At 48.8% G+C, this 27,650-nt stretch overlaps 1 protein-coding gene and 1 non-coding gene across 5 annotated transcripts in view; both read left to right on the top strand.

The window, feature by feature from the left end:
- Positions 1-24,218, top strand: part of MTARC1 (mitochondrial amidoxime reducing component 1) — a 39,682-nt gene extending 15,464 nt beyond the window's left edge. The window contains exon 7 of one of the 4 annotated variants that reach the window (XM_053908956.1): positions 22,912-24,218. In XM_053908956.1, coding sequence (XP_053764931.1) covers positions 22,912-23,047 — 136 coding nt within the window. In that variant the 3' untranslated portion in view covers positions 23,048-24,218. Of the gene's footprint in view, positions 1-3,864; positions 4,537-6,169; positions 14,065-14,713; positions 17,258-22,911 lie in introns of those variants that run through there. The other 3 variants (XM_053908958.1, XM_019465672.2, XM_053908957.1) reach the window with 3 other exon arrangements.
- On the top strand, positions 19,060-19,180 carry LOC128778940 (U6atac minor spliceosomal RNA). The gene has a single exon (XR_008424799.1). It is a non-coding gene; the product is annotated as a U6atac minor spliceosomal RNA (small nuclear RNA).
- Positions 24,219-27,650: the final 3,432 nt, after the last annotated feature.

Below are 27,650 nucleotides of genomic sequence, written 5' to 3'. Positions count from 1 at the left end.
AATTTGGAACTGAGTCTTTGATGATACCAAATGTTTATTAGGTGTGATAATGGCACTTGGATATAAGATAGATACATATATTTTGGAGAAGGGTGTTGAAGTAATTAGGGGAAATGACATGATGTCTGGGATGTGCTGTATATTATTACTACAGCACACACACACACAAAAGGTCACATGGAAAATTGTGTCAAAACTTTGATAAATAGAATCTGGGTGATAATTATATGGGCATTGATGGCAGTATTTCTACTTTTTTTTTTTTAAATGTGTATTTATTTTTGAGACACACACACACACACACACACACACACACACAGAGCAGGGGGAGGGGCAGAGAGAGGGGAACAGAAGATTTGAAGCAGGCTCTGGGCTGACAGCAGTGAGCATGATGTGGGGCTCAAACTCTCGAACCGTGAGATCATGACCAGAGCCAAAGTCAGACGCTCAACCAACTGAGCCACCCAGGTGCCCCATCAGCATTTCTACTTTTATGTTAACTTTAAAGTATTCATAATAAAACATTTTAAGTGAAAGATACAGTTACAGAGATAAGTTTAAATGGCATCGAAAGATAGTTAAAATAACACTGTTTTAAAAGCTGATAACAAAATAGCACATATATTTATTTTTTATTTGATTTTACTTTTTAAAATATATAAAATCACATGAGTAAATAAAGGGCTGGAAGGTTTTGTTTTGTTTTTTGTTTCCTTTAGAGAGACAGAGAGTGAGTGGGGGAGAGGGGCAGAGGGAGAGATAGAGAGAGAGAGAGAGAGAGAGACAGAGAATTCCAAGCAGGCTCCATGCTTAACCTGGAGCCTGACATGGGGCTTAATCCCATGACCCTGGGATCGTGACCTGAGTTGACATTGAGAGTTGGACACTCAACCAAGCGAGCTACCCAGGCACCCCCAGGACTAGAAATTTATAAACAAAAACATGAATGGAGGTGCTCTTGTGGTAATGGAATTATGAGAAAAAAATATTTTTATATGCAGTCTTTAAAATTCTTTTTAAATGTTTATTTATTTTTGAGGGAGAGGGACACAGAGTGTGAGTGGGGGAAGGGCAGAGAGAGAGGGAGACACAGAATCTGAAGCAGGCTCCAGGCTCTGAGCTGTCAGCACAGTGCCTGACGCGGGGCTTGAACTCACGAACCACGACATGACCTGAGCCGAAGTCGGACGCTTTGGCTGAGCCATCCAGGCGCCCCAGGAGAGGTATTCTTGAAATGAATAGCAAATGGCTGCTTTTCACCTGGGTTCCCACTGCTGGGTGTAGAGTTGCAGGAACATTCCAAGAGGGGTACAGACAGCCCAAGGCAGCTCTCATCATTTTGAGGGGCACTGTGGATTCCTCAATGCTCAAAACAACATTAATTAACTTTCTCACTTTAACTTAATATTTATTACCTAATATTAAGAACTTAATATGATCGAGGCATCTGAGTGGCTCAGTTGGTTAAGCGTCCAGCTCTTGATTTTGGCTCAGGTAATGGTCTCAGGGTTCGTGAGATCGAGCCCCGTGGGGGGCTCTGGACTGTAAGCACGGAGTCTGCTTGGGATTCTCTCTCTCTGCCCCTCTCCCACTTGTGCGCTGTCTCTCTCTCTCTCTCAAAAATAAAATAAACTTTAAAGAAGAACGTAATATCATAGCATACTTGAGAGTCGTATATTTCACTGCATGTACATTTCCCCCCCCACCCCAGAAAAAGTAACGAAAATTTTAACTCTAGGACATGATATGCCAGCTGAACTGTGTAGAGGTGAAGTCCACTGATGTCCGCGAATTATTTGCAAATGCAAAAATGTACATATAATGAATTGAGGGATGGATAAAATGTGATGAAGGAAATACAGTAAAGTGTTACATGTAGTGTCCAGGTGATGAGTAAGTGGGTGTTTGCTATAAAATTCTTTTAACTTGTGTGCATGTTTGGGAGCTGTAATAATAAATACTATGTGTGTTGGAATATTAGTAAGGGGAGTGGGGTTTTGAGAAGCAGCAACGACAGACCAGCTATGCCTCCAAATGCACTCACTCATTCAGCGGCAGAACAAAGCAGAACTTGGTCTTCCTACTTCCTGTGGCCGTAAAGGAGCTGCCGGGAGAGGGGCAGGTGGCCCGGGAAAGAGCCCTGTCCCGGGAGCCGGGAACCCTGGCTCTGCGGCCAGCTGTCCCGAGTGTCCGCCGGTCCCCCTCTCGTGCAGGCCATGGGTGTTCTTCCCTCTGAAACAAGCCGGGTAGGACAGATCTGGATGCTTCTGTGTGCAGACCAGCTGAGCGATTGTAGGAATTGACCATCACCCTTTTTCTGTGCGTCCTGTTCTCTCTCTCCCCCATCACGTGACTTGGTGTCTGTCACCCCCTCCCTCTGGATTTAGAGAGTGTCTCTGTTGGTGGGAACAGCCTCCTGCATCGGGAATCTGTGTTTAGAGAAGGAGGATAATTGACCCCCACACGGAGTGAGGACAAGCAGGCGGGGGTCGCGGGAACCAGCACAGCTCTCCCAATGGTCTGCAGGCTTTCTGCAGCCCAGCACCCCCCAACCCCCCCATGGCTCCTAATCCCCCCGGAGAGGGAGCAGCCCACCTAGGTGTCTTCCCCTGTCTCTGACGGGGATTGGAGCTGCCATAGAGGTAGTAATTTATGCTCTCCCCAGGACAGGTGGCCATAAATCTGGAAGAGAGAGGCCCGGCCTCGGGACATAAATCACGGGAAGCAAAGCAAAGCAAACAGTAGCGTCCAGAACACCTTCCCCGCTCTCGGGCAGGTCGCTCCGACGCCAGACTGCTTTGCGTTTTGCCGTGTCCTCAGGTGCCCCGGGGTGTGGTGCCTGCTGGTCCCCAGCGGGGAGACCTGTCTGCCAGCCTCACCCGCGGAGGCCTGGCACCCGCTGGCAGAATGCAGGTGGCAGAGCAACGAGAGAAGAAATAGGTCAGGCGCTGCGGACCATCCGTGGGCCAAACCCAGGGGAGCCCTTGCCTGGGAAAAGTTCAGAGCGGGCGGCACAGAGGAGGAGGGGAGGTGGGAAAATATGGAGATGGAACTATTCTTTTCTTAAAAAAAAAAAAAAAAAGGGTTTCTTTAAACATTTATTTATATTTTGAGAGAGAGAGAGAGAGAGAGAGAGAGCATGAGTGGGGGAGGGGCAGAGAGAGAGAGGGAGACACAGAATCCCCCAGGTGCCCCCCAGTGCTGTTTCTTACCCTGGCCATTGAGGTAGTAGATTGTGAGGTCTCAGAAGTGGCCTGTGCCCCAAGGTGGGGACCCAGAGGTGACCAGAGACCATGCTTGTAGCCACGGCCTGGGCATTGACCAGTAAGCGAGCAGACCGGGCAGAGTGATAATGGGCAGCAGCCGGCACCGGTGCACGTACTTTACAGGTGGCAGCGTTTCCAGTCACGCTTACCCTTGCAGTTTGGAGACCTCTGTTGAAGTTAAACACAGGGGCTTGAACCTCCTGCTCGTTAGAGAAGTTGTAGGTTCCCTACTCATTAAAAAAGGAAAATGCATTAAGAAAGGAACCTTTAAATGCGTTTGTAATTTATTAATCCCCACCAAAAAGTACATATGCGGGGAAGAAAAATCGTAGGCGATCCCCACAAGATACAGCACTCTGCTTGCCGTCTGTTGAACAAAGCTCGGTGTGCACATGAATTTGCAGACCGCTTGCAGTACCCACTCATGCCCACAAGGGGTCGCCGATGAACTCGTTTATGGGGTCTTCCCGCGTCCCTGCGGGGAGGGGTGGGGGACCGTGTTAAAGGGACCGGAAGGTGGGACAAGAGTGGGGGAGGGTTGTAGGGGAGCCCTGGAGGGCTCGACCGCTGCCACAGCGCTTCCTGTTTCGATTCCCAGGCGCCGAAATGGACTGCCGCCTGCGAACCAGGTGACCAAACCTGCGCTTGTACAAACCAACCTTCTTGCCCCGTTTTGCGCTGTTTGAGGGGCCGGGCTGCAAGGGGCCCTGCACTCTCAGTTACCTGGTGGGGGGAGTGAGTGTACATGTGAGTGGCTGATGGGAGAAGGCAGGTGAAACCCATGAATGGCCAAACCTTTGTGTAGAAGACTTAATAGCAACCCACTCAGTTTTTCCAGGCCTGTGTCCACACTCGCAAGGAATATAGATGACCAAGAATCAGTCGCATCCTGGGTAGGAAGCCTAGTGACTGTGGGTGGAGGGGCCAGACCTCGGTTCTCAGGCGCCCTTGGCAGTGAGCCGGTCAGGCAAGGTGCCTGCAGCCTGGCGAGGGGCCTCTGGATTTGATCCTCTCCAGTGGCTCATCTGCCCCCTCTGATCCGATGAACGAAATTAGGACCAGGTTGCCACAAACGTTTTTTTTTTTTTTCTTTTTAAAGCACTGTAGAATAAAATTAATGTTTTCTATCAAAATGTTTTGGAGCGCCTGGGTGGCTCAGTCGATTGTTGAGCATCCGACTCTCGATTTCGGCTCAGGTCATGATCCCGGGGTCATGGGATCGAGCCCCACATCGGGCTCTGCACTGAGTGGGGAGCCTGCTTGAGATTCTCTCCCTCTCCCTCTGCCCCTCTCCCCTGCTCCCATCCTTCCTCCCTCTCTCCCTCTCTCTAAAAAAATGTTTTAAATAAAAAGGTGATGTAAAATTGGAGTTAGCTTAAGTGCGAAACTGGAGGAAAACTTTCTCCCGGTTCAGGGGGGTAAGGGGAGAATCTCGCCATGTTATTCCCACACATCTGCCCCTGTGCCCTCCTGTGCTGCTCGTGTTTTCGGCCTGACGAAGATGTTCATACTGATTCGACTAGAGGGTTTTGCTCACCAACACATTCATCCATTTAACAAATGATTGTGGGTCACTGGTGACCTGTGAGCAGTACAAGGGAGTTTGCCACAGTCCCTGCTCTCCGGGGACCCCCCCCCCCCCCCACCAATCTTGCAGACAGGTAGATGTGTGCCTTGACTCTAGGACAAGGCATGTGAATGTTCCAGGAGCCGGCAGGGAAAGTCGAGGGTGGGAAAGATTTTCCCGGCTGGGGGATCCTGGGCTTCCTTCTTAGGAGATGTGGCATTTGAGTTAGGCCTTGAGGAAAAGGTAGAATTATAACGCACGGGGAGGTGGACGAGGGGTGGTGTCCCATAGGAGTCTCTGAGCCAGTAAAATGCAAAGCAAGATAAAAAGACATGGAGAAAGGACACCTGAGTGGCTCAGTCAGTTAAGCCTCCGACTCTTGATTTCGGCTCAGGTCATGATCCCAGGGCCGTGGGATCACGCCCCGCCGCCTGAGTCAGGCTCTGTGCTGAGCATGGGCCCTGCTTAAGAGTCTCTCTCTCTCCCTCTGTCTCTCTGCCCCTCCCCCCCATTAAAAAAAAAGGACATTTAGTAATCCATTGGAGAGCTACACAGGTTCGTGTAAAGGGCAGAGGGGTAACAGGCTTGGAGAAGCTGCTGGGGCCAGGTAGAGAGCCTTGCACGCCCCGCCGAAGAGTTGCAATGCTGTCTTTAGGCACCGGGGAGCCATTGACAGTTTCTGGGCCTGGGAACGACAAGACCAGAGCAAAAGGAAGGAAGTGGCATAGCTTCGTCCCAACCACGAATTGGAAGCCCTGGGGCGGGGGGGGGGGGGGGGCAGGGGGGGTCACATTGGTCCGAGCATGCCGAGGGCAGGGGGGAGAAGCAGTGAGCCAAGGCAAGGCCGTGGCGCAGGAAGAAGCTCAGGACTTGGCAGCTAGGGACAAGCGGCGGAAAGTGAGGGGCAAGGTGGACTAGATGACCCCGGGGCTCCACGCCCAGGGGCTGATAGGACGGGCGGTTCTAGTGACAGACGCAGGGGAGCCGGGAGGAGAGCCGCCTGGGGCAAAGGAAGCTGGTAAAGGGTGTCTGAACGTCCCGAGTGCCTCATCTCGTAAGGCCGGCAGAGGGAACATTCCATGGAGAAAAGAAGTGGGGGGCTGGGTGCCTTTCAGGGTTTGTGCTCCGGGTGGGCTGCTCCCCGCACGACCCCAGGAGGCGCCGTCCTGTCAGACCTCGATGGAGTTGGTGCTGTCTGGAGCCGAGACCCGGTGGCTGTGGGTTGGGGATGGGGGGGGGGGGGGCGGGCATTGACTTCAGCTGAGAAGAACCAAGAGGCCATTTGAGCTCTTGCTTCGTTCGGCCAAGACTCATCATGCTCTTTCTCCCATTGCAGTTATCGCCTGTGTGACCCTTCTGAGCAAAAGCTATACGGAAAATCGCCTCTCTTTGGGCAGTATTTTGTTCTGGAAAACCCAGGGACAGTCAGAGTGGGAGATCCTGTGCACCTGCTGGGCCAGTGACAGGAATCCTGTCCTGGAATATCAGATACCTTGAAAAAAGATATCGTCAGAGACGCCAACGCTGGGAAGCACGCCTGTGGAACCGATACCTCAGCAGCTTCTTTGGGTCTGTGACTTCCGGGTTTTTTTTTTTTTTTTTTTTTTTTGCCTTTTAGACTTCTTTGTGCCTCAGTCCTTCCCAGGGTCCCAGTGCACAAGGCAAAGAAATAAGTCCTTGGGAGCTTAGTAGGACATCTGCAAGGCACTTAAATGACAAGGCAGAACACCGAAAATCCCTTGTTTAACTGTGATTGTGGAATCTGTTCCCCTTTTCCATTCACCTATCCAGAGGGCTAACCTCCATCGTCTCATTACCACTCCGGAGGAAAGAGAAGAGGAAGAGTGGGGAAGTGTGAAGAATGTTCTGGAAGAATGCAATGGAAATGACATAGCTCCCCAGATAAGGCTGGAGTGTCACATCCCTTTTCTCCTCAAGCCCTGGACTACGTTTTGAGGAGGCGTAAAGACCCCCATCTTCAGGAAACACTTAAGATGTCAACCTCTTATAGATCATCATGGAACTGGCACTTCTACTTCGCAGACAACGTCCACAGGATTGGATGGATCCTTCAATAGCACGCAGTGCCTCTGGGCTGTAGAACAGCAGAAATGTCATGGTGCAAAGTCAACCATTGAGAACAGCCATTGCTGGCAGACGCCCACAGGCAACACGTGGAAAGCAAGACAGACACAGACTTCCTTGTCTTGAGACAAATGTCAAGTACATCTCATTAGTGATCCAAACGTTTTTCCTAACATAGGAGAGTGGGCGGTAGCCCCAGAGAGGGGAAGACGACCGAGACGCTGTTAAATGTTGCCCAGTGAAATAGTGGCGCCCCTCTTGGCGGATGAGCAAAAAGAAGCAGAAAGATGACGCCCCCTGGTGGTGGCGAATGATAGCTTAGCCCATGCTGTGGAAAAGATTGAAAAAAAAAAATACCTGTGATTGGGTTTTAATTTTCTATCCCTGATTTTTTTTTTTTTTAAGGAAGTGGGGACACCCTCCAGGTACTCTCTGCTTCTCAGCTGTAAGTATTTGATTTCCTAAAAGCTCTCAGGAGGGTGGCTCTGTTGTCACAAAGCCCCCTGGGATCCTTGCTGGTCTCATCAACTCATGGCTGGGCGCTCCTCCTCAAATTCTGGGTGAGAAAGTTCTGGAGTCCGTGGATGAGAAGAAGCGTGATTTTGTGATTTGAAATGGGCCGCTGAAAACCTTTCAAAGAAGAGGAAATCATGTCAGTTCATTAAAAACCGCTATCTAATCTTTCTACTTTCTAATGATTTAGCTCTAAGAGCTGAGGAACCATATCCTTCACTGCTGTTTTGTCCTTAGGAAGCTGACTAAATCGTGAAAAAATGTTCCCAAACTGTAAATAAACGGAAGCTACTCTAACTCGTTTCAGGTCTTACTAACTTCTTGGCACAAAAATCGGACTTTGAAGCCTGACTGATGTGAATGGGCGAAGCCGGTAATTGTGCCGCCCGACCAGAGCCGGGTCTCTTACAGATGGAGCTGCTCACACACAGCTTCCCCAGGCGAACACCCATCTCCGATGGGCTGTCAAGCAAACGTGCTTTTCACGAAAAGCTGTGCGTTCTCCACGTCGGTTTTATAAAAGAGGTTAGTAATCACTGGAATCTAGCCCAGCTCCGAGGTAACCTTGGAGGTCAACAGGTGCATCTATGTGTTTTTTCTGGTTAGTGATTCGCTCCAATTTGTTTTCTGCACCCTTGGCACAAAGCAGAGAGCGAAAACGATCGGTCAGGTCACCTGGCCCATCACCTTCCCCTAGTAAATCCACTTTGTGCTGAAACTACAGGTAGACTGAGGCAAAAATAAGAGTTCGGCAAGTAACGTTACGAATGGGACCTTGGGAACGCGTGGTGGAATGCAGCCGGGAGTTAAGAAACCATGTGAAGATTGACTCTGAGAACAGCCAATAGTTACGCACCAGTGACAAACTCAAGGTTGGTTCGGTAGCTGTTCCTAGGGATTTGTGATCGGTGGCAAGCTGAATGCCTTCGCCTGAATTTCTAGCCCTTTGTAAATAGTAACATCCACTTCCCCAGCGACCCATTCTGTGTCAAAGGCCACACTTCCTGCAGACCCTGTCGTTGTCTGTGGTGCAGAGCAGCCCTCGAATGGAGGGGGCGTGCGGACACCATCGTTTGTCGGGGGTCCCCTTCTGCCCCTCAGGGTGGGAGGAAGATTCCTGTCTGGAGAGAGAAGTTCCAATGACCCCTAGAATCTCAGAGGACCTGCCAAGCTTTGTGTCAGTGAGATTTAAGAGCCATTTACTTGTGTTGATTTTATATTTAATGAGTTGGTTCATGCCCAAGGCCGGGCTGATGCCTCGTTTGTGTTGGATACCGACCATTTGCACACAATTCCACTTGAAATATAGGATCAGGATTAGAGACCGTCACAGACCCTCAGGACGGTCTTACCGCCGTGGGCGATGGACATTCGAGGTCAGGCCAGAAAGTCCACTCCTGCTGGGTGTTGTGTTTCATTCTAGGTGGCAATTTATGCTTTCATCGCAGCAGAGAATTAGCAGCCAAGAGCTGGAGATGCTGAGAAGGAGAGTTTGAGAGACACCCCGGGCAGGCTGCTCAAAGGCTCACGTTCATGGTTGTTCCACAGAAAAAGTGGGAGCTGCACGCCCAGGAGACAGAAGCAGCGACGTGTACATGCAAGGGCAGACAGAAATCAGGCTAGGCACACTGGAAATCGGGCAGTTGTCCGGCACTGAGAGATCTCCTCCTCCTCTCTTTCTGCCCTTAGGGATGCAGGGGCAGGGTGAGGAGGTGCGCTCGGGGATCGCGGCCAGTTCGGTGAGACCGTGCGGAGGCCGGGCCAGCTTGTGACTTTGGGAAGCCGTCTGTGAGGCTGTGACCCACAGTAATGGCAGGCTGGAGCACCGGGCACGCGACCCCAGGACTCTGATAGGGTGACAAGTTGGAGCGGCCCATGACGGCGGAGAGTCCCTCAGATGTGCGGGAGAGGCTCTCACACCAGGCCGCGACTGTAGGTCTAGCCAGGGCGCTGGTGCCACCCCCGAACACGACGCTGCCCTAGGTCTTGTTGGTCCGTGAAACCCTGAAAGGTTGCCTGCAGGGACGCTCCTGAAAAGGCATTTCTTGGACCGGTGACTCTGGGAAGTCCCGCATACCTCCCTTCGGGCTTTCTTCACAGGCCCAGCAGCTCATGGGACGTGCGGGACCTAAAATGAAGGATTCTGCTCGACACTGCCCTCCCCTACACTCTATACCTGACCCCTCTCAAGAAATCTGCTCTGACCGCTAGATCTCTAGAGGGAACACCAGCCAGGGGCAAGGAATCATGATTAGCAGGAATGGTGCCCTCCCGAGAAGGCCCAGCCACATGGAGGAGGCCTCTCTTGGGATGTTTCCTCTTGTCTTTTCTCTCATCTCTCTGACTGGGGCTGAAGGGTGGGACTGAGGCTCAAAGGTGAAAGGAGGTGTGGAGACAGCATCTTTGACCAGCTTCGCTATTGTGGCGGACCTTGGGGAGAAGCCTTCCTTTCCTCTGGACTCATTTTCCAAACCTGCGTTCATGGATGGATGGCGGGAATCAGGGTTGGCGGGGCGGACGCAGACTCTAGTCCTGGCCTTACGACACCACACAAAGTGCTCCAGGATGCCCTCCATACCAGGGAGGGGCACGATCTTTCCATCTGTTAGTTTTACCTTTCCCTCGCAACCTCTCAGCTAGAGCTGCCTCCTACTACTTTATTTGTATTATTATTATTTTTTAAATGTTTATTTATTTTTGACAGAGAGAGGGAGACAGGGCATGAGCGGGGGAGGGGCAGAGAGAGAGGGAGACCCAGAATCGGAAGCAGTCGGCACAGAGCTGTCGGCTCCGAGCTGTCGGCACAGAGCCCGACATGGGGCTCGAACTCACAGACGGTGAGATCCTGACCTGAGCCAAAGTCGGACGCTCAACTGACTGAGCCATCCAGGCGCCCCACCTCCTACTGCTTTGAGCAGAACTACCCCAGGGTCTTAGTGCTTCTGACCATACACATATACTCCCTTTATACCATGATCTTTAAAAAAAAGTTTTTTTTAATGTTTATTGATTTTTGAGAGATAGAGAGACAGAGCATGCGTGATGGAGGGGCAGAGAGAAAGGGAGACACACCCTCTGAAGCAGGCCGCGGGCTCCGAGCTGCCAGCACAGAGGCCGATGTGGGGCTCGAACTCGCAGACCGTGAGATCATGACCTGAGCCGAAGTCAGACGCTTCACTGACTGAGCCACCCAGGTGCCCCCCTTTCCACCGTGATCTTATATCAGTAAGAGCACCGTTTGGTTCTACCACTTTCTTAGAAATGGACAAGTGAGTTTTGATAGTGCCTGAATTTGCCCAGTTTCAAGCAAGGGGAAGAATCTGGTTGAAGGAGTCAACAAATGCTCTTGGAATTGGGATGATAGAAATGTGCCTGAGGTATCCCTTTGTCTGCTTTGACTGCAGCGTCTTCAGAGGAAGAGGCCCAGGCAACAGCTTTGGCCATGATCCTGGTCTCCCTCAAAACACAGCTGATAGGGGACTGGTGGGGCCATCTGGTCCCATCCTCTTGGGCCGAGCTCAGAAAGAGGAGTTGCCCTAATCACATTATTAGTCTTCCTGGACAGGCTGTAGTAACAAAAGGGGCTGAGAAGTGCCTTCTGATTTAACTTGTTCCAAGGCCAATTTTGATGGGTGGGTCAAGTTCAATCACGTTTGGATATTGACCAACCTAATCTATTCGCCCTTGGTGGTCGTCAGTCGGGCCCCCATACCTTCACAGGGCATTCTAGACTGCACTTCCTCCCACTTCCCTCATGAAGCCCACAGACCCGGATTCTTTCCCTTCCTTTCCTTCTCCGTACCTTCCACCAATCCCTGACCTGTATCTTCCGTAGTCCAGACTCCAGTATTGGCGGAGCTCAGTGGGACCTAAGTTAAGGCTAACTTCTAGCTCTGTCTTTGGGATTTGCTGGGAGTAAGGTAAAGAAAGTATTGTCATAATTATTTCTGATTAGTATTTTTACACCTAATAAAGTCTCAAAGGGATTGTGGTCTAGGGGAGGGGCACCTCCCAGATGACCTCGCCCAGCAATTAAATCGGCTTGTTAGTTGGAGGCCCAGGATGGCCGAGGACAGCTGGAGAACTCTTCTTTGCAAGCAGCTCTGGTTAACATCAACCGGGAAAGCTCTCTGTAAACACGTGAATAATTGATCGTCCAGCGCTCACATAGCTACTGAGGATCTGAGCCTGTATGACTCATTTGCAAGCTATTCCTGTCGTCTGGATGCCATAACATTGGAGGAATGATGATCGTTTCTTGGAGATTCTTCTGTGGCCAGAGTTGCCAAGACCAAGGCTGTAATGGTTTGTTATGATGACCTTTGTTATTCCATTAGGCTCAATTGCTTTAAAAAATGATGTGTGCATACTTTAGGAACGTTTTTACCCTTTACGTTGACCTGACATCATAGTTTATATTACAAAATGTATTAATGACAGAGGAGTGTTTTCATGTCCCAAGGACAAATTTTAACAACCATAATCTGCCCTTAGTCACCATAAATATAAATGTATTGGTCAAACAGATCTCGTTAATGTGGCCAAGATAAATGCAAGTCTATATTTTAAGGCAGTTGAAGTTCTAGAGAATATTTGGAGCTTTTTGTGGGGCTAAGAGATCTTGTGTATGTGCTATCAAAAGGCTGAGAAAATTAACATGTTCCCCCCTCTGGTTTTCTCTTTGGACCGATATAACGTCTTGGGATGTCAAGTAAGATTGTTCACATAGTTTCTGGACTCCATTAATGCCTGATGGGGTGAAGCTTAGTTCTTAAAGCTGTATTCTTTTCATTGTGCTCACAGTGCTTTTGAAAAGAAACAACGTATTTCAAGGCTTAAAAAAAAATTTTTTTTTTCCTAAATGCTTATTTATTTTTGAGAGAGAGACAGAGCGTGAGCAGGGGAGGGGCAGAGGGAGAGGGAGACACAGAATCCGAAACAGGCTCCAGGCTCTGAGCTCTCAGCACAGAGCCCGACGTGGGGCTCGAACTTACAGACCGTGAGGATCATGACCTGAGCTGAAGCCAGACGCTTAACCGACTGAGCCACCCAGGTGCCCCTAAAGATTTCAAGTCTTAGCGATGTGTTGCTCAACGACATTTTCCTGTATTACACTGTGCCTTCAAGTTTTAATTATATTAGTGCCCCCTGCCCCACCATCTTGCTTCCTGTAGGAGGAGCCCCTTTTCAACAGATGTGAGGCTGACATTTTGCATCATTTTAGTTGACAACGTCTATACACTGGCAGACGATCTTCTGGCCGCGGGCTGTAGGACTGGTCGAACGCTTCGTCTTCCTCTCTGTGACGCCACACTCAGAAGTGTTGGCCTTTGCTGGCGGTGTCCACATTTTAAGCTTCTCAGGCAGAAAATAAATCCTTGTTTAGAATCCTTTTTAATCGCGTTCTTATTTTGGACCATGAAAACGTGTTTAATACAGTAATGTCTCAAGTGCTACTCTCTGAGAGAGCACACTGTTTACAGGGCTGAGTTCATCTCCCCTGGATATGGTAAACACGGAGCCACAATTGAATTCTGTGTGGATTATGGTCACCTGGCAATGACCGAGGAGTACTTCAGATAAAACCATTTCCCCTTCTTCCCTTAGAAGAATCTTCTCTTCTGAATCTGCTGTAGTCCTTGTTAGCACCACACAATGGGCTTTTGAATCACGATTTTGCCTGGTTAACCTCCCTGGGATTGGGGATTGAATTCTTTTCTTTCTTTCTTCTTTCTTTCTTTCTTTCTTTCTTTCTTTCTTTCTTTCTTTCTTTCCTTCCCTCTTCCTTTTCTTTCTCTCTTTCTTTCTTTCTTTCTTTCTTTCTTTCTTTCTTTCTTCTTTTCTTTCAGTTTATTTTTATGTATTGTGAGAGAGAGATAGAAAGCAGGGGAGGGGCAGAAACAGAGAGAAGGAGACAGAAACCCAAGCAGGCTCTGCATTGTCAGCACAGAGCCCAACTCGGGGTTCGAACTCACAAAAAACGTGAGGTCATGACGAGCCGAAATCAAGAGTTGGATGCTTAACTGACTGAGCCACCCAGGCACCCCGTGGGACTGAATTATTTTCTCAATTTCGTGGTGTGGAGATAGTTCCGTGATAACCTCCTGTGTGGCTTAAACCTTTGATTCATTTAGAAAGTGAGGCACGGATACCCATGTTCATGGCAACACTATTCACAATAGCCAACGGGTGGAAACCACCCAAGGGTCTGCCGATGGCCGAATGGGTAAATAAAATGTAGTGTATGTCCAGAGTGGAATGTTATGCAGCCTTAAAAAGGAAGGAAGTTCTGACAGGTGTCACAGCATGGACGAAGCTGGAAGACATTATGCTAAGTGAAATAAGTCACCAAGCCAGTCACCCAAGGGCCCAAACTGCACGATTCCGGTTGTAAGAGGTAGCTAGCATCTCGGAAGCAGACAGTAGGACGGTGGCTTCCAGGAAGCAGGGGAGGGGGTGGGGGTGGAGACAGATTCAGTTTTGCAGGAGGAAAGAGTTCTGGGGATGGGAGTGGTGGTCGTTGTATAGTCGTGTGAACGGACTTCATACCACTGAACTGTATACCTCACAGTGGCTAAGAGAGTACATTTTAAGTTATGTGTATCTCGCCACAGTAAAAAAAAAAAAAAAAGAGTAATAGAAAAATTCGGGCTCATCAGAGAGTTGGAGCTGATTTAATCCAAACCGAAAGGCCTCTTTTCTGGAAACAGCCCAACGCTAGCCACTGAGGACCCCCACCCTCATCCAGAACATCAGAACTCCCCTCGCTGAGACTAAGGAGAATAAGAAATTGACACATAATGGCTTTAACCTCAGTCTTGATGGAGGGTGACATAATTTAACTTTAGACTTTACTTTTTGGTCTTAATTTCTTTGGAGCTTAACTTGTAAGGGGATTTAATTTTGAGCTTCAGACTCTCTGGTAATTATATATATATATATATATATATATATATATTTAAAGGTTTATTGATTTTTGAGAGAGAGAGAGGGAGCATGCATGCAAGTGAGTGGGGGAGGGTCAGAGAGAGAGGGAGACACAGAATCCGAAACAGGCTCCAGGCTCTGAGCTGTCAGCACAGAGCCCGACGCAGGGCTTGAACCCACAAGCTGTGAGATCATGACCTAAGCTTAAGTCGGACACTTAATGGACTGAGCCACCCAGGCACCCCGTAATTTAATATTTTGAGAGAAGTTCAAATGCAGAACATCTTATTGTTGGCATTTTATTTTTGGGGTGCCTTCATGATGTCATTGGATTAAACTGCATCATTTCTAATAGGTTACGTTGGTCGAGGAAGCTGAAGATAAACTGAGATGGAAAATAGAAGAGAATCTATATTTTCTGTCTTGACTACAGAAAGGCCTCGAAGAACACAATGTCCTGTATTGACCCATCTCAGAATCTTATGGGGGCAAAAACCCACACTGCTTGCCCAGGAAGATCTATGATGGAGCTGTGGCTGGTGTTAGGGGTGCTGAAGGGTACTGTCCCACTTCTGGATGGCCAGAGGCATTGTGGGTAGACACGGTGGGTCCAAAGAACAAAAAATGGAAGAATTTCAGGGCAGAGGTGGCAACTTCCCTGTAATAAACTGCTTCAGTATTACAATCACACTTACCCTTAATGTACCCCAAGGAAGGGATGTGAATTAGTCTTGGCCTCTCTCTGCCTCCTCACATCCTCCTACTCAGGAGGGATCTGACTGGGGAACCTGGGAGCCGCAGTTGAGCTCTGCCCCCCGCCCCCCTTCCACCTGGCTTCTTGGGCTCTGCTCATCTTCAAGGTGCGGGGTCCCGGGTGTCTTTGGGCCAGGTGGTGAGCTTGGCAGAAGAGCCCTGCCCTTATTGGAAGAAACCCTGCAGCTTTGTCTGGTGCTGCCTGAGGCTGGATGGATGAATTCAACCCCGGGATCCAGTGGGAGAAACTCCATTGCCTCTATAATTCTGAAGCACGTCCTTGCCAAGCGAACTTTTATCAGTAATAAAACAGACACTGTGATCTAAAACGAGAGGATTTTTAGAAATCTAACCCATGGCCACCTTCTCGTTATGCCTTCGCGTGTGTAGCATGTCATGAAGTCTGCAGAGCCCTGTCACCCGTGCACGCTGTTTGACCTTCTGACGATCCAGGAAGGTCGGATGGATGTGAAAGCTTTCCGTGAGCTCCTTCGGTATTGTAACCGCACTTTCCCAACCCACGTCAGTCGTGTCTGTGAGGTTTGAAGACGTTAAGGGACTAGCCTATGTTGTAGGCGAGTACAATTAGATTACTAGAATTAGATTATTAGGTTGATAGAAGTCGATGATTAGCTATGGTTACTCACGCCTTCTGGCTTCTGGAAGTGTGCTGCTAAAGAATCAGTTGGCAAGAATTATTTCAAAGAGTGGTAGTATCTTCAACTGGAAACTGGTTTAATCCTATAATCAATCTCGTTTTGAAGCGTTTGCTTATGACTTAATGAAGGGACCTTTAAGATCAGTGTATGTAAGTCGTAGTGTGTCTGTGACTTACGTGGGAACCCTGGGTCAAGTGGATATTCCTGTATCTGACATGTAGGTGTCCTGATGTGGGTCTGCAGCGGGACTTACGAAGTCCCATTTTTATAAAAACCCAACTGTCCTCAACTCTTACCTGATTTTCTGTAGACCAAGTTCTTACAATCCTCACCCTACTTTAGTGCTGATGTTCTCCTTAATGGTGGCCAAAGAAACACTGGAGTAACAGATCCCAGCTTTCTTTGAAAAATGGAACTCACTAAATACGTATAGTGCAACATGGACGCACACAGTTTGGATGATGGGTTTATACTCATCCAAACACACAGAGGCGCCTCCAGCCCTCAGGGGGCCAGAGTCCCCCTTCTGGAGGCAGTGGAGGACCATCTGTGCCCTGACAGAGAGTAGAGCTCTGAAGCCACCAAACCTATGACCCAAGCCTCCGAGCAATTGAGTTCACTGCCATGTCATTAACTACTCCTGAATTAATTTGCCAGGAAGGGGCAATGCTTGGGGTTTAAGAGTTGTTTACAAGTTGGGCAACAAACGCCATGTGCCTGTGTGGGGCAGGGGGGAAGAAATGAGAAAGTATGCCTTGTAAGAATATTTGCTTCTTTTTTAAATCAATTAATGCCTTTCAATGAATCAACACATAAGAAGGAGGACCAAAATGCTAATAACATAAAGAGTAGGGGAGCCGGTGGTATGGGTTTAAAAAATGTTTAAAGACAAGGTAAGGATGGGGCGCCTGGGTGGCTCAATCGGTTAAGCGTCCGACTTCAGCTCAGGTCGTGATCTCACGGTTTGTGAGCCCGAGCCCTGTGTCGGGCTCTGTGTTGACAGCTCAGAGCCTGGAGCCTGCTTGGGGTTCTGTGTCTCCCTCTCTCTCTGCCCCTTCCCCCCTCAAAAAAAAAATAAATAAACGTTAAAAAAAAAAAAGACAAGGTAAAGATTAGTAATGGATGGGTAATTGCTACATTCTCGAAGGGCGCAGGGAGACGCTGTGTGCCTACTGGTTTTTCTCTTTCTATCTCCCAGCCAAGCTTTGGAGGAAACCCTTTCCATGCGAACTGGAAAAGATGAATTTCAAGCTTCATTGAGAGCTCTAAAACCTTAAATCCTTCTTGAAAATAACCTGCCTCTCAGGAATTTTTGGTCCCCTCAAATTATAAAGCTTTTCCTTGGGCTGTGGAATGGCTGCATTATTAACTGTGATTACTTAAGTCTCTGAATAGAAGGATGTAATAAATCTGAAAGTATTTGTTCTGGTTTGTGACTAAGCAAAACTGTATAATATTAAATCAGATGTTGTTATAAACATATGAAATGGCACATTTTTTTCCAACTTGGGGCATTGTGGTACAAAGCTTCTGAGAACCTAAAAAAAAAAAAAAAAAAAGAAATGTTTTTACATTCTTGGGTACTGAGACTGGTTTCTGCTGGGTTTTCTTCCTTCTGAGCATGAATGCCAAATAGGAGTCCTTCTGTTTAGATCTCTGTGTTTTCCCAGTGAGTTAGCGAGGTTGAGTCGAGGTGTTCTTCCTTCTTTGCAAGCTCTTCTCTGGGGTGGAACCGGTGACCCAGATCATGTGTGTGTGATTGTGTGTGAGTCTGTTTGTGTGTCCATGTGTGCCTGTCGGGTGGAGAAATGAATGCAGCCGAGTACCCTGGAATGTTCTGGTTGGAAGGGCTCTTAGGCACAAGCTAGATCACCAGCCTCCTCGTTACCCAGGACATGTTTTCAAACTTAGGTTCAAACGTGTGTGGGAGAGAAAGCCATACGAATCTGGGGGTGGGGAGGAATTTCGAAATCCAAGGCCAGGTTTCTAGGTTAGGCTCGGTGGCCTCTAGCTTTGTTAGGGAACAAAGCTACGCGTCTGACTTCGGCTCAGGTCATGATCTCACGGTCTGTGAGTTCGAGCCCCGCGTCGGGCTCCGTGCTGTCAGCACAGAGTCGTCTTCGGACCCTCTGTCTCCCTCTCTCTCTGCCCCTCCCCTGCTCGTGTTCTCTCTCTGTCTCTCTCCCTCTCTCTCAAAAATAAATAAACATTTAAAAAAGTTTTTCAGTTATTACAGTTTTTCTTGTGTTGGCACCTATGGGTAATTTTTCTATTATTTTTCACAATTAGGATAATACATTTACATTAAAAATAGAACTATAGCCTCAGAATACTTGTGTACTTAATAATCACCTTTTACAAAGATGATTTAGGATATTAATAGCGTTCTACAAATTGTTTAGAGCTGCACTGTCCAGACGGTAGCCATTAGGGGCTATTGACATGTGGCTGGTCCAAACTGAGATACGTTGTACATGTAACATACATACAGGATTTCAAAGACTTCGTAAAAACGAAGGAGTATAAGGTATCTCAGCAATCGTTCTTAAAACGATTACATGTTGAAATGATAACAATTTGGATAAATTGGATTAAGTAAATTATTGGAATTCATTTCATCTGTTTCTTTTTTTCTTTTTTTAAATTTTAAAAAATTTATTTGTTTTATAAAATAAAATATTTTCTAATGTTTGTTTATTTTTGAGAGAGACCGAGTGCGAGTGGGGGAGGGGCAGAGAGAGAATCACAGAATCCGGAGCAGGCCTCAGGCTCCGAGCTGTCAGCCCAGAGACCGATGTGGGTCTCGAGCTCACAAACCTCGGGATTGTGACCTGAGCCACAGTCGGATGTTTAACTGAATGAACCATCCAGATGCCCCTAATTTTTTTTTGATGTTTACTTATTTTTGAGAGAGAGAGAGAGAGAGAGACAGAGCATGAGCGGGAGAGGGGCAGAGAGAGAGAGATACACACACAGAATCCAAAGCAGGTTCTAGGCTCTGAGCTGTCAGCACAGGGCCTGATGCGGGGCTTGAACTCACAGACTGCGAGATCATGACCTGAGCCGAAGTCGGACGCCTTACCGACTGAGCCACCCCGGCGCCCCTCATCTGTTTCTTTTTAATGTGGCTACTAGAAAATCTATTTATTTACTTATTTATTTATCCTTAAGTAATCTCTACGCCCAACTTGGGGCGTGAACTTACAGCCCTGAGATCGAGAGTTGAATGCTCTACCGAGGGAGCCAGCCAAGCGCCCTGCTACTAGGAAATTTAAAATGACATATGTAGATGTTGCATGGAGGAGAGAAGGTCAGCATCCCCTTTGACAAGGATAGAAGAGGGGGCCTGTGCGGCACACACATAGTTACAACACACTGCCACCTACTTGATGGCATCTAAACGTGGTTTTGAGAAAAGGAGAGTGACCCCTGAGTGGGTACCAGGTATCCTTTTGGGGTAACAAACATGTTCTGAATAAACAGTGGCGTTGGTTCCATAATAGCGTGAATGTCCTAAGTGTCACTAATGATACATTTTATGCTCGGTGTATTTCACCAACATAAAAAATCGCATATGTGTCTCCCGTTACACTTCTGTTTTCAACGTTTGTTTCAAGCGGAGAGGTGGGGGTGTGGCTTTGCTGAAAACAGCGTCTCTAGAAATAGAGAAAAAGGTGGAGAGAGGCAAGGACGGGCTGACGTCTGGTGGGAGAGGTTGGAACGCTCTTCTTCCGGGGCCCCCATCTCCTCATACTGGCTTCCTCTTATCTCACTCCATGTCCCTCCCCACTTGGCCTTCCGCCCGCTGCGTGGGGGTTTCTCCCTGAGATGACTCTTTCCCTAAAATTCCTCGCAGTTTATGTGGCGTTAAAGAGTTAGGGATCTTGATGGTTGGAAATAGAAGACAGCACCCAGCTCGGGCTCAGCCCCCACCTCCCAGATATTGCTGATGAAGAGAAAAAATAAAATCTTTTCTGTGCACCTCTGGGATCCAGCTTCTTCAGAGGGAATCCCATGAGGCGAACTGACGTGTGGTGTTGGAAGCCGGGACAGCGGTTGAGGGGGGTGGGGGCTCGGGGTCGGGAGGAGGTGGGTGGTGGTGAGGTTGGGGCCTAATAAAGGGCTGTGGGACATACTCTGTTATGGGTCTGGTCGCCGATGATCTCAGTGTCTCCATCTTGTGAAACTCTGTGGGGCTTGGGGCTGGGGTACTTTTCCGAATGCCCTGAATGCACATCCATAAAAGGTTAAAAAGCCAACAACACATCACCCTGTGAGGTGCACGCTCTTTTGAGTGGAAAGCTGACAGCTCTGGAGAGGGTGAATGCACGTTTCGTGAGCATGGCCGCCAGGGACCTGGCTTGACAAGGGCCGTCGGCAGAGGCCCAGACGAGGGGGCCTTTGGTGGTCCTTCCCCGGTCTAGAGACCTGTGAGTGACCTCAGAAAATTCACCTTGGTACTTTATCTCCTGTCTCTCCATCTGAGGCATCCACGCCCTCAGAGACCAGGGCGGAGGGGTGTCAAGGGTGAGGTGTCGCTGACCAAGAGGCGGGCTGAGCTGTTGGTGTAGGTGAGACCGCTGAGGACGGTTGCGTTCGGAGGGACAGCCCCGGGGTGAGCGGGGCCCTGGCTGCGGTTATCACCCACGGAAATCCTGTGTGGTGGTACATCCCACCCTCAGCCAAGTCTGGAGAAGAGATGCCGGGGAGCAGGGGGGCCGGGAGTTCTAATGGGGGAGCTCGTTAGCCAGATAGCGGCTGGGGAGAGGCACCGGGGACGTGGGTTGGAGGAGAATAAGCGGAAGCGGGGAAGGAAAAATAAATAAATGAGATAAGCAGCTTCATCTGCTTTCTCCCTTATTACTCTTTTATTCTGTGCTGAGGACTGCAGTCCCCCCCCCCTCGCTGCCCCCCCCCACCCCCATCTCCTTTCCTGGAGAAAACAGCCTGGAGACTGATTTTGCAAACCAGGCCCGGCTCCTCCCTCCTTGCCCTGCACCCACCCCACCGCAGTGAACTTTCCGGGCTGGACGGGCTTCCCAGAGCCACCCCCCTCCCCGGGGCAGGGGCTTCACAAACTCGGACCCCGGCCCCCACCTCTGAAGTGCAAAGAACACAAGGCCATACGCGCAGGGGGACCCCCTCCCCACTCTCCCCTGCACCAGGGACACCAAATGCTGGGGTCACCACGAGGTAGCCAGGTCAAGAGAGCTTAGTAACAAGGTCGTTGGCCTGTGGGGAGGTTTCCCTTGCGTTGGAGCACAGCCGGGAGTGGTCAGACTGGCCCCCTGCTGAAGTGCTCACGTCCAGGGGTCCACCTGCCTGCTGGAACAGAAGGCTCCAGGTCCCAACATCATCATCGTCCGCTTTCCTTGGAAGAAACTCTGGCCTTCATGTGATAGGCAAGAGGGAACGGGCAAGTGGCCGGGAGAGCAGCCCGACCACACTCCAGCTCTGGTTCCACTGAATGTGTGACCAGGGCTTTGCTGACCTCTGTGCAGACATCCATAGTAGAGGCATGATGTTGAGGGGAGGAACAGAGAGAGAAGGAGACGCGGAAGCTGAAGCAGGCTCCAGGCTCCGAGCTGTCAGCACAGAGCCTGACGTAGGGCTCGAACTCGTGGACCGTGAGATCACGACCCGAGCTAAAGTCGACGCTTGACCAACTGAGCCACCCAGGCGCCCCGAGACTCACTTCTTCTACAGCAATTGATGCCTTTAGAAGTTTTTCTATGTTGCTTATTTGGACCCAAGCCAATGGACTCCCCCTCTTCTATACCTGCCTCCTCAAGCACATGCCTCGGTTTGGAGATGAGATGTGCCAGGGAACATTTGAGAGGGGAAGGGAGGCCAGGGGCAGCCATTTTGAACACCCGTTTACTGCTTCGCTGCCCTCTGAGTGTTGTCCATAAGATTGTGAGGTCTTAAGAGGTAAGGATGAGATCTTGAAGCCATTCACTAGATACTTATGGAGAACCTACTATGGGTGAGGCACCATTAGTCATGAGCAAGACAGACACAGGCATTGCAGTCATTAATGGAGCTGGTGGTGCAGTAAGGGAGCCTGGCATTAACCAACAAATGACACAGGTAATTAATTGCAAGTGTGATGAGTGCTCTGAAGGGGGAAATGCAGGGTGCCAAGGGGGTGTTTTAGTTGAGTCCTGAAGAATAATGGCCTCAGCCCAGGGAAGGGTGTGGCGGAGGTTAGGGTCAGATGTCGGGAAAAGCATTCCCAGCAAACAGTCCATATGTCCACATTCCTCCATGAGAAGGGCGTAACGCCATAGTCTGCCTCTCCCCATCCGACCCCCAGCCTCTCATCTCGACACCTCTGGAAGTCTGCGAATGTAGTTTCTTGACTGGACACAGAGAGGCTGTGCTTAATTATGAAACCATCCCAATTTGTCCACTTTCCTATTATCCACGTAAAACTTGCCTGTTCCATGGGGCACCTGGGTGGCTCGGTCGGTTGAGCGTCTGCTTTTGGCTCAGGTCATGATCTCACGGTCCGTGAATTCGAGCCCCGCATCAGGCTCTGGGCTGACGGCTCGGAGCCTGGAGCCTGCTTCGGATTCTGTGTCTCCCTCTCTCTCTGCCCCTCTCCTGCTTGTGTACGCTCTCTCTCTCTCTCTCTCTCAAAAGTAAGTAATAAACATTAAAAAAACCCCACTAAACTTGCCTGTTCCTTTTTGCTGTCCCCTCTCAACCCCTTACATAAGTGACCAAAAGAGAAACCCGAAGAAAACACACACTCCCGGAGTTTATTATAGTTATTATGACCCAGACAGACTTGAAGACTAGAATTTAATGGAGTTTTTTCTCACATTCCCTGGGGATTTGAAGGGCTTCCCCTGCCCCCCTCCCTTCCCCCCTCCCCCCGCCACTGGCCATTGAAGTGGACGATAAAAACACATTCCTTTCTTAAAAGAAAAGAAAAGACCTTCTGAATTCAGAGTTGGTTATCCTAAAAGCAGAGCACTTGTTCCATATTCTCGTCTCTGTGAACCTATCTCTTCCCTCTCCTCCCCTTTTGATGTATTTCTCTGGTGGGGTAATAAGCAAAAGAGAGAAGTTGGGTTTTAGTCTTGGCTCTTAATCTTGCCGTGTGACCCTGGCTAACCCACTTTTCCTGTCTCAGCCTCAGTTTCTTCAAAGGCAAACGTGAGGACGGATCACAGGCCTCCGGTTTCTTTGGAGCGCTAACACTCCTCGTCTCTCCTGGGAGAACCTCAACAGAGAAGCAATTCAACCAGCAGCTCCCAGCCCCATCCTGAGAAGTCAGCATCGGCTGAAAATCTCCTTTCTCAGGAGGGAAACTGGAGGCGAGGCCTTCCTTGTCCTCAAAGGTCACTTAGGCGGAGCCAATGTAAGTGTTAGCAAAGGGTGAGCTGCCCTCTCTCCAGCTTGCCTTGTCCCCACATGCACCTGTCTGCACTTCTACGGGCCTTTGGGACTCCAGAAATCTTTCCTTAGTTCCCCCAGCTATACCTACTGTTCCCCACATGCATTTCCACCGTTGTGACCGTCCAGACCAAGACTGAAACACCTCCAGGATCCTTGTCGGTGACACAAATGACAGAAGACGTCTGGGTGAGGCGCGCCAAGTCCACCCGGTATGACAGGTAGGGACACAATCACCTCTGGGCCTGCGCTCCATTGAAAGGGATCTAAGTTCCACGTAGCTCGGACCAGGTGGCATCATTCTGGAATAAGCACGCACTGTTTGCCAGAGAGTCCGCTGGTCTTTCAAGAGAATCGATATGTATATCTTTTTTAATTTTATTTTTTATTTTTTAAAATTCACATCCAAACTCGTTAGCATATCGTGCAACAATGATTTCAGGAGTAGATTCCTTAATGCCTCTTATCCATTTAGCCCCTCCCCCCCTCCCACAACCCCTCCCGCAGCCCTCAGTTGGTTCTCCATATTTATGAGTAAGAGAATGGATATTTTTAAGTCAAATGTGGCTCAGTTTCTAAAAATCACGACGTGGGCCAAAGACAAAAGTCCGTGGATCAGATTTAACCTGTGGCTGCTGGTTTTGCTACCTGTGTGTGTAGACACAGCATTGGGTCCTTTACACATTCTACCTGGTGTTTGCAAAACCTGTAATGCTTCTCTGCGCACTCATTCGTTTAATAAGTAGTTGCCACCGACCGTGAGCTGGTCCTGTGGAGGACGCCGGGGAGAGTAGGTGACTAAAATGCAACTCACTGGAAGTTTGGGACAGCAGTGCGAGCTGGAGCTGGGCCCGAGCTGGCCCGCCGATTATTGCCTATCATTCAGGGCTGTGAGCACGGGAGGGTCTTCTTGTGTTCTACTCCGTCTCTCTCAGCCACCGCTTTAGAAACACTTCGGTCCTGGGGTGCCCGGGAGGCTCAGTCGGTTAAGCGTCTGACTTCGACTCCGGTCACGATCTCGCGGTCTGTGGGTTCGAGCCCCGCACGGGTTCTGCGCTCTCATTGCAGAGCCCTACTTCAGATCTTCCGTCTTCCTCTCTCTCTCTGCCCCTCCCTCGCTCTCTCACTCTCTCAAAAAATAAATAAATAAACGTTAAAAAAAAAAGAAGAAAGAAACATTTGGGTCCAAAAACAAACAAACAAACAAACCAAATGCAAGGACGGCCTAGGTGGGTCAGTCGGTTAAGAGTCTGAGTCTTGATTTCAGCTCAGGTCAGGATCTCACGGTTTGCGAGTTCCAGCCCCATTTCAGGCTCTGAGCGGGCAGTGCCGAACCTGCTTGGGATTCTCTCTCCCTCTCACTCTGCCTCTCCTTTCCCTCCCCCCCTCCCCACTGCTCTCAAAATAAATATAAATACACTGTAAAACCAAACCAAAACAAATTAACAACAACAACAAAAAGGCAAATGTGAATTGTCTCGAATTAGGCTACTTTATTTCTACCTTTTACCCATCACCCCCATTGCCTTCCCCCAAATGTGAAGAAGCAAAACCATGGAAACAAATAAGAAAAAAAATTTTATCTCTGAAAACCAAGGTCAGCCATTCATTCAGGATGAGAAACCTAATTCCATTTAACAGGTGAGAGCCTTATTTCTTATTTTTAAAAAGGTGTTTTATTTATTTATTTTGAGAGAGAGAGAGAGAGAGAGAGAGAGAGAGAGAGAGAATCCCAAGCAGGCTTTCTGCTCTCAGCGCAGAGCCTGATGCAGGGCTCAATCTCACCAACTGTGAGCTCATGGCCTGAGCCAAGATCAAGAGTCTGGATGCTCAACCAACCAAGCCACCCAGGCACCCCGAACAGATGGGAGCTTTAAAAGGCAGATTTTAGGGGCACCTGGATGGCTCAGTTGGTGAAGCATCCAACTTTGGCACAGGTCAGGATCTCGTGATTCGTGGGTTAGAGCCCCACGTAGGGCTCTGTGCGAAGGGTGCTTTGGATCCCCTTTCCTCCTGTCTTTCTGCCCCTCCCTCACTCACACGCTCTTTCTCCCTCAAAAATAAACATTTAAAATAAAATAAAAGGCAGATTTTAACAATCATTATTGGTAGAAAAACCATCAGTGAGGAGTCGGGTCACCCGGCTTCCAGTCCACCTCTGCCACTGTGAGATCTTAAGCTAATGACTGACTCCATCGAGGCCTCAGTCTCCCCCCACCCCTGTAAAATGAGTTCTTTCTGACTTTCACCATCTGAGTGAGTCCTGGCAACCTGGTGGAAGGAAAACCTAAAGAAGGTATGTGGCCAAACCTCCACCTGCCTCCTTCTGCAAGAGTGGCCAGAGCTCTGCTCTGCACAGAACAGAATGAGGGAAGTGCAGTGGAAATCTCATGCCCTCCCCTCTTCCTCAAGAACGGAGAGACTGATTAAGGCATATTGAAGTGCAACATAAAACGCAGACCGGGGGCGCCTGGGTGACTCAGTTGGCTGAGCATCTGATTCTTGATTGCGGCTCAGGTCACGGTTCCAGGGTCAAGCCCTGAGTCGGGCTCTGAGCTGAGCGTGGAGCCTGCTTAGGATTCTCTCTCTTCCTCTGTCCCTCTCCCCCACTCTCTTTAAAATAAAATTAAAAAAAAAAATAAAAGAACAAACAGACCACACCAGAGTCCAGATGAAGCTCTTAATAGCACTTTGATACTTGGTATATTTGTTTTTTTTAAAAAAATTTTATGTTTATTTATTTTGACGGACGGGAAGGGAGAGACAAAGTGCAAGCAGGAGAGGGGCAGAGAGAGAAGGAGACACAGAATCCAAAGCAGGCTCCGGGCTCTGAGCTGTCAGCACAGAGCACGATGTGGGTCTCGAACTCACAAACTGTGAGATCGTGACCTGAGCTGAAGTCAGACGCTTGACTGAGCCACCCAGGCGCCCCTTGGCATATTTATTTGGATTTTATTAGTTTTTTTCAGGCTGAAGCTCTGCACCTCTCCATTCATCCAGGAGCATTCTCTAACTGGGGCTTTGGGGATATCCATCAAGAAAAAGAGAGCAGGGGAGCAACGGGAAGTTTGGATGAAGAACTGGGAAACGCTTCCTTGGGGGAAGGGGAAATCTGGTGCCATCAATAATGCCGAGTCTATAAAATCATTTTCCTCTGGGGTTAAGAGCTTGCTGCATGTACTATATTTATCAGTCAGTGAATCTCATTAACTGCCTTGTTGAGAATTTCCACTTCCTATAGCTGACTATGTTTGGCCCATGACCTGTCATATTTCTCCTACGGCTACTATGTTGAATTGCAACTATGAGAACTCATTTACCAAAAACAAAGCACAAATCCCCAACCAAACAAAATGTGGTAAATAACAAGTTTCTTAAACATCTGAAAAGGGTTAAGTGTTAAGAAAGTTGCTAATGAGGCTTTCACACCTTTTAAAGAAATCTCTCACCATCAGGGGTTTTCTAAAGAAGTGGAAATTAAACACATTGAGAGCTTCCGGCTCGGCTCCACGAAAGATGGTCACCTAGCACAGGGTGCTGGCTTCCTCCCAGAGCCCAGTCTTGGAGAAGTGAGAGGGAGTTGATGGATCCTGGAGCTTAAGAGAAGAGTCTAGGGATCATGGTGAGGGTGGGATACAGGAATGTAGAGTAGAAGGGGGCAAGGACAGGACGTGGCGATTACCTCTAGGCGTCAACTTGACTGGGCCATGGGGTGCCCAGACATTTGGTCAAATGCTGTTCTGTGTCTGGATGAGACTAATATCTGAATCTGTAGATGACTAGGGAAGATTACCCTCCCCATTGTGGATGAATCAAAGACTTGAATGAAACAAAAAAGTCTGAGTTAGCTCTGGGCTGATGGCTCAGAGCCTGGAGCCTGTTTCCGATTCTGTGTCTCCCTCTCTCTCTGTCCCTCCCCGTTCATGCTCTGTCTCTCTCTGTCCCAAAAATAAATAAACGTTGAAAAAAAAAAAAATTAAAAAAAAAAAAAAAAAGTCTGAGTTAGAGGACATCCCTTCTGCCTTACTGCTGAGTGGGGACATCAGTGTTTTCTGGCCTTCAGACTTGAACTGAAATGTAGTTCTTCTCAGGTCTTGAGCCTGCCCACTTTTGGACCGAAGCTTACATCATTGGCTCTCCTGATTCTTAGGCCTTCAGACTTGGGCTAGATCAACACATTGGCTCTCCTGGATCCCTATCTTGTTGGCTGTAGGTCCTGGGACTTATTAAGCTCCATAATTGCAGGAGCCAATTCCTTATAATCTATCTATTGATCGATTGATCACCTATCCATTCTGTTTCTCTGGAGAACCCTGACTAAGGCACAATAGTTGTGCCAGGAAAGTACTTTCCAGTTGGATTTTTTTCTCTCCTTCATATTAACTTAGATGAATCACGTCCACCACACGGACCTTACAGAACAACAAAAAATTGTGTATCTCAAAGGCAGCAGAATATGATCCTAGCTTTTGCTTA

The sequence above is a fragment of the Panthera pardus genome, unplaced genomic scaffold (assembly GCF_024362965.1).
Source record: "Panthera pardus isolate Hobbes unplaced genomic scaffold, ASM2436296v1 HiC_scaffold_21, whole genome shotgun sequence".
Classification (NCBI taxonomy): Eukaryota; Metazoa; Chordata; class Mammalia; order Carnivora; family Felidae; genus Panthera; species Panthera pardus.
The sequence above is the reverse complement of the archived record's forward strand: the minus strand, read 5'-3'. Positions and strand labels throughout refer to the sequence as shown.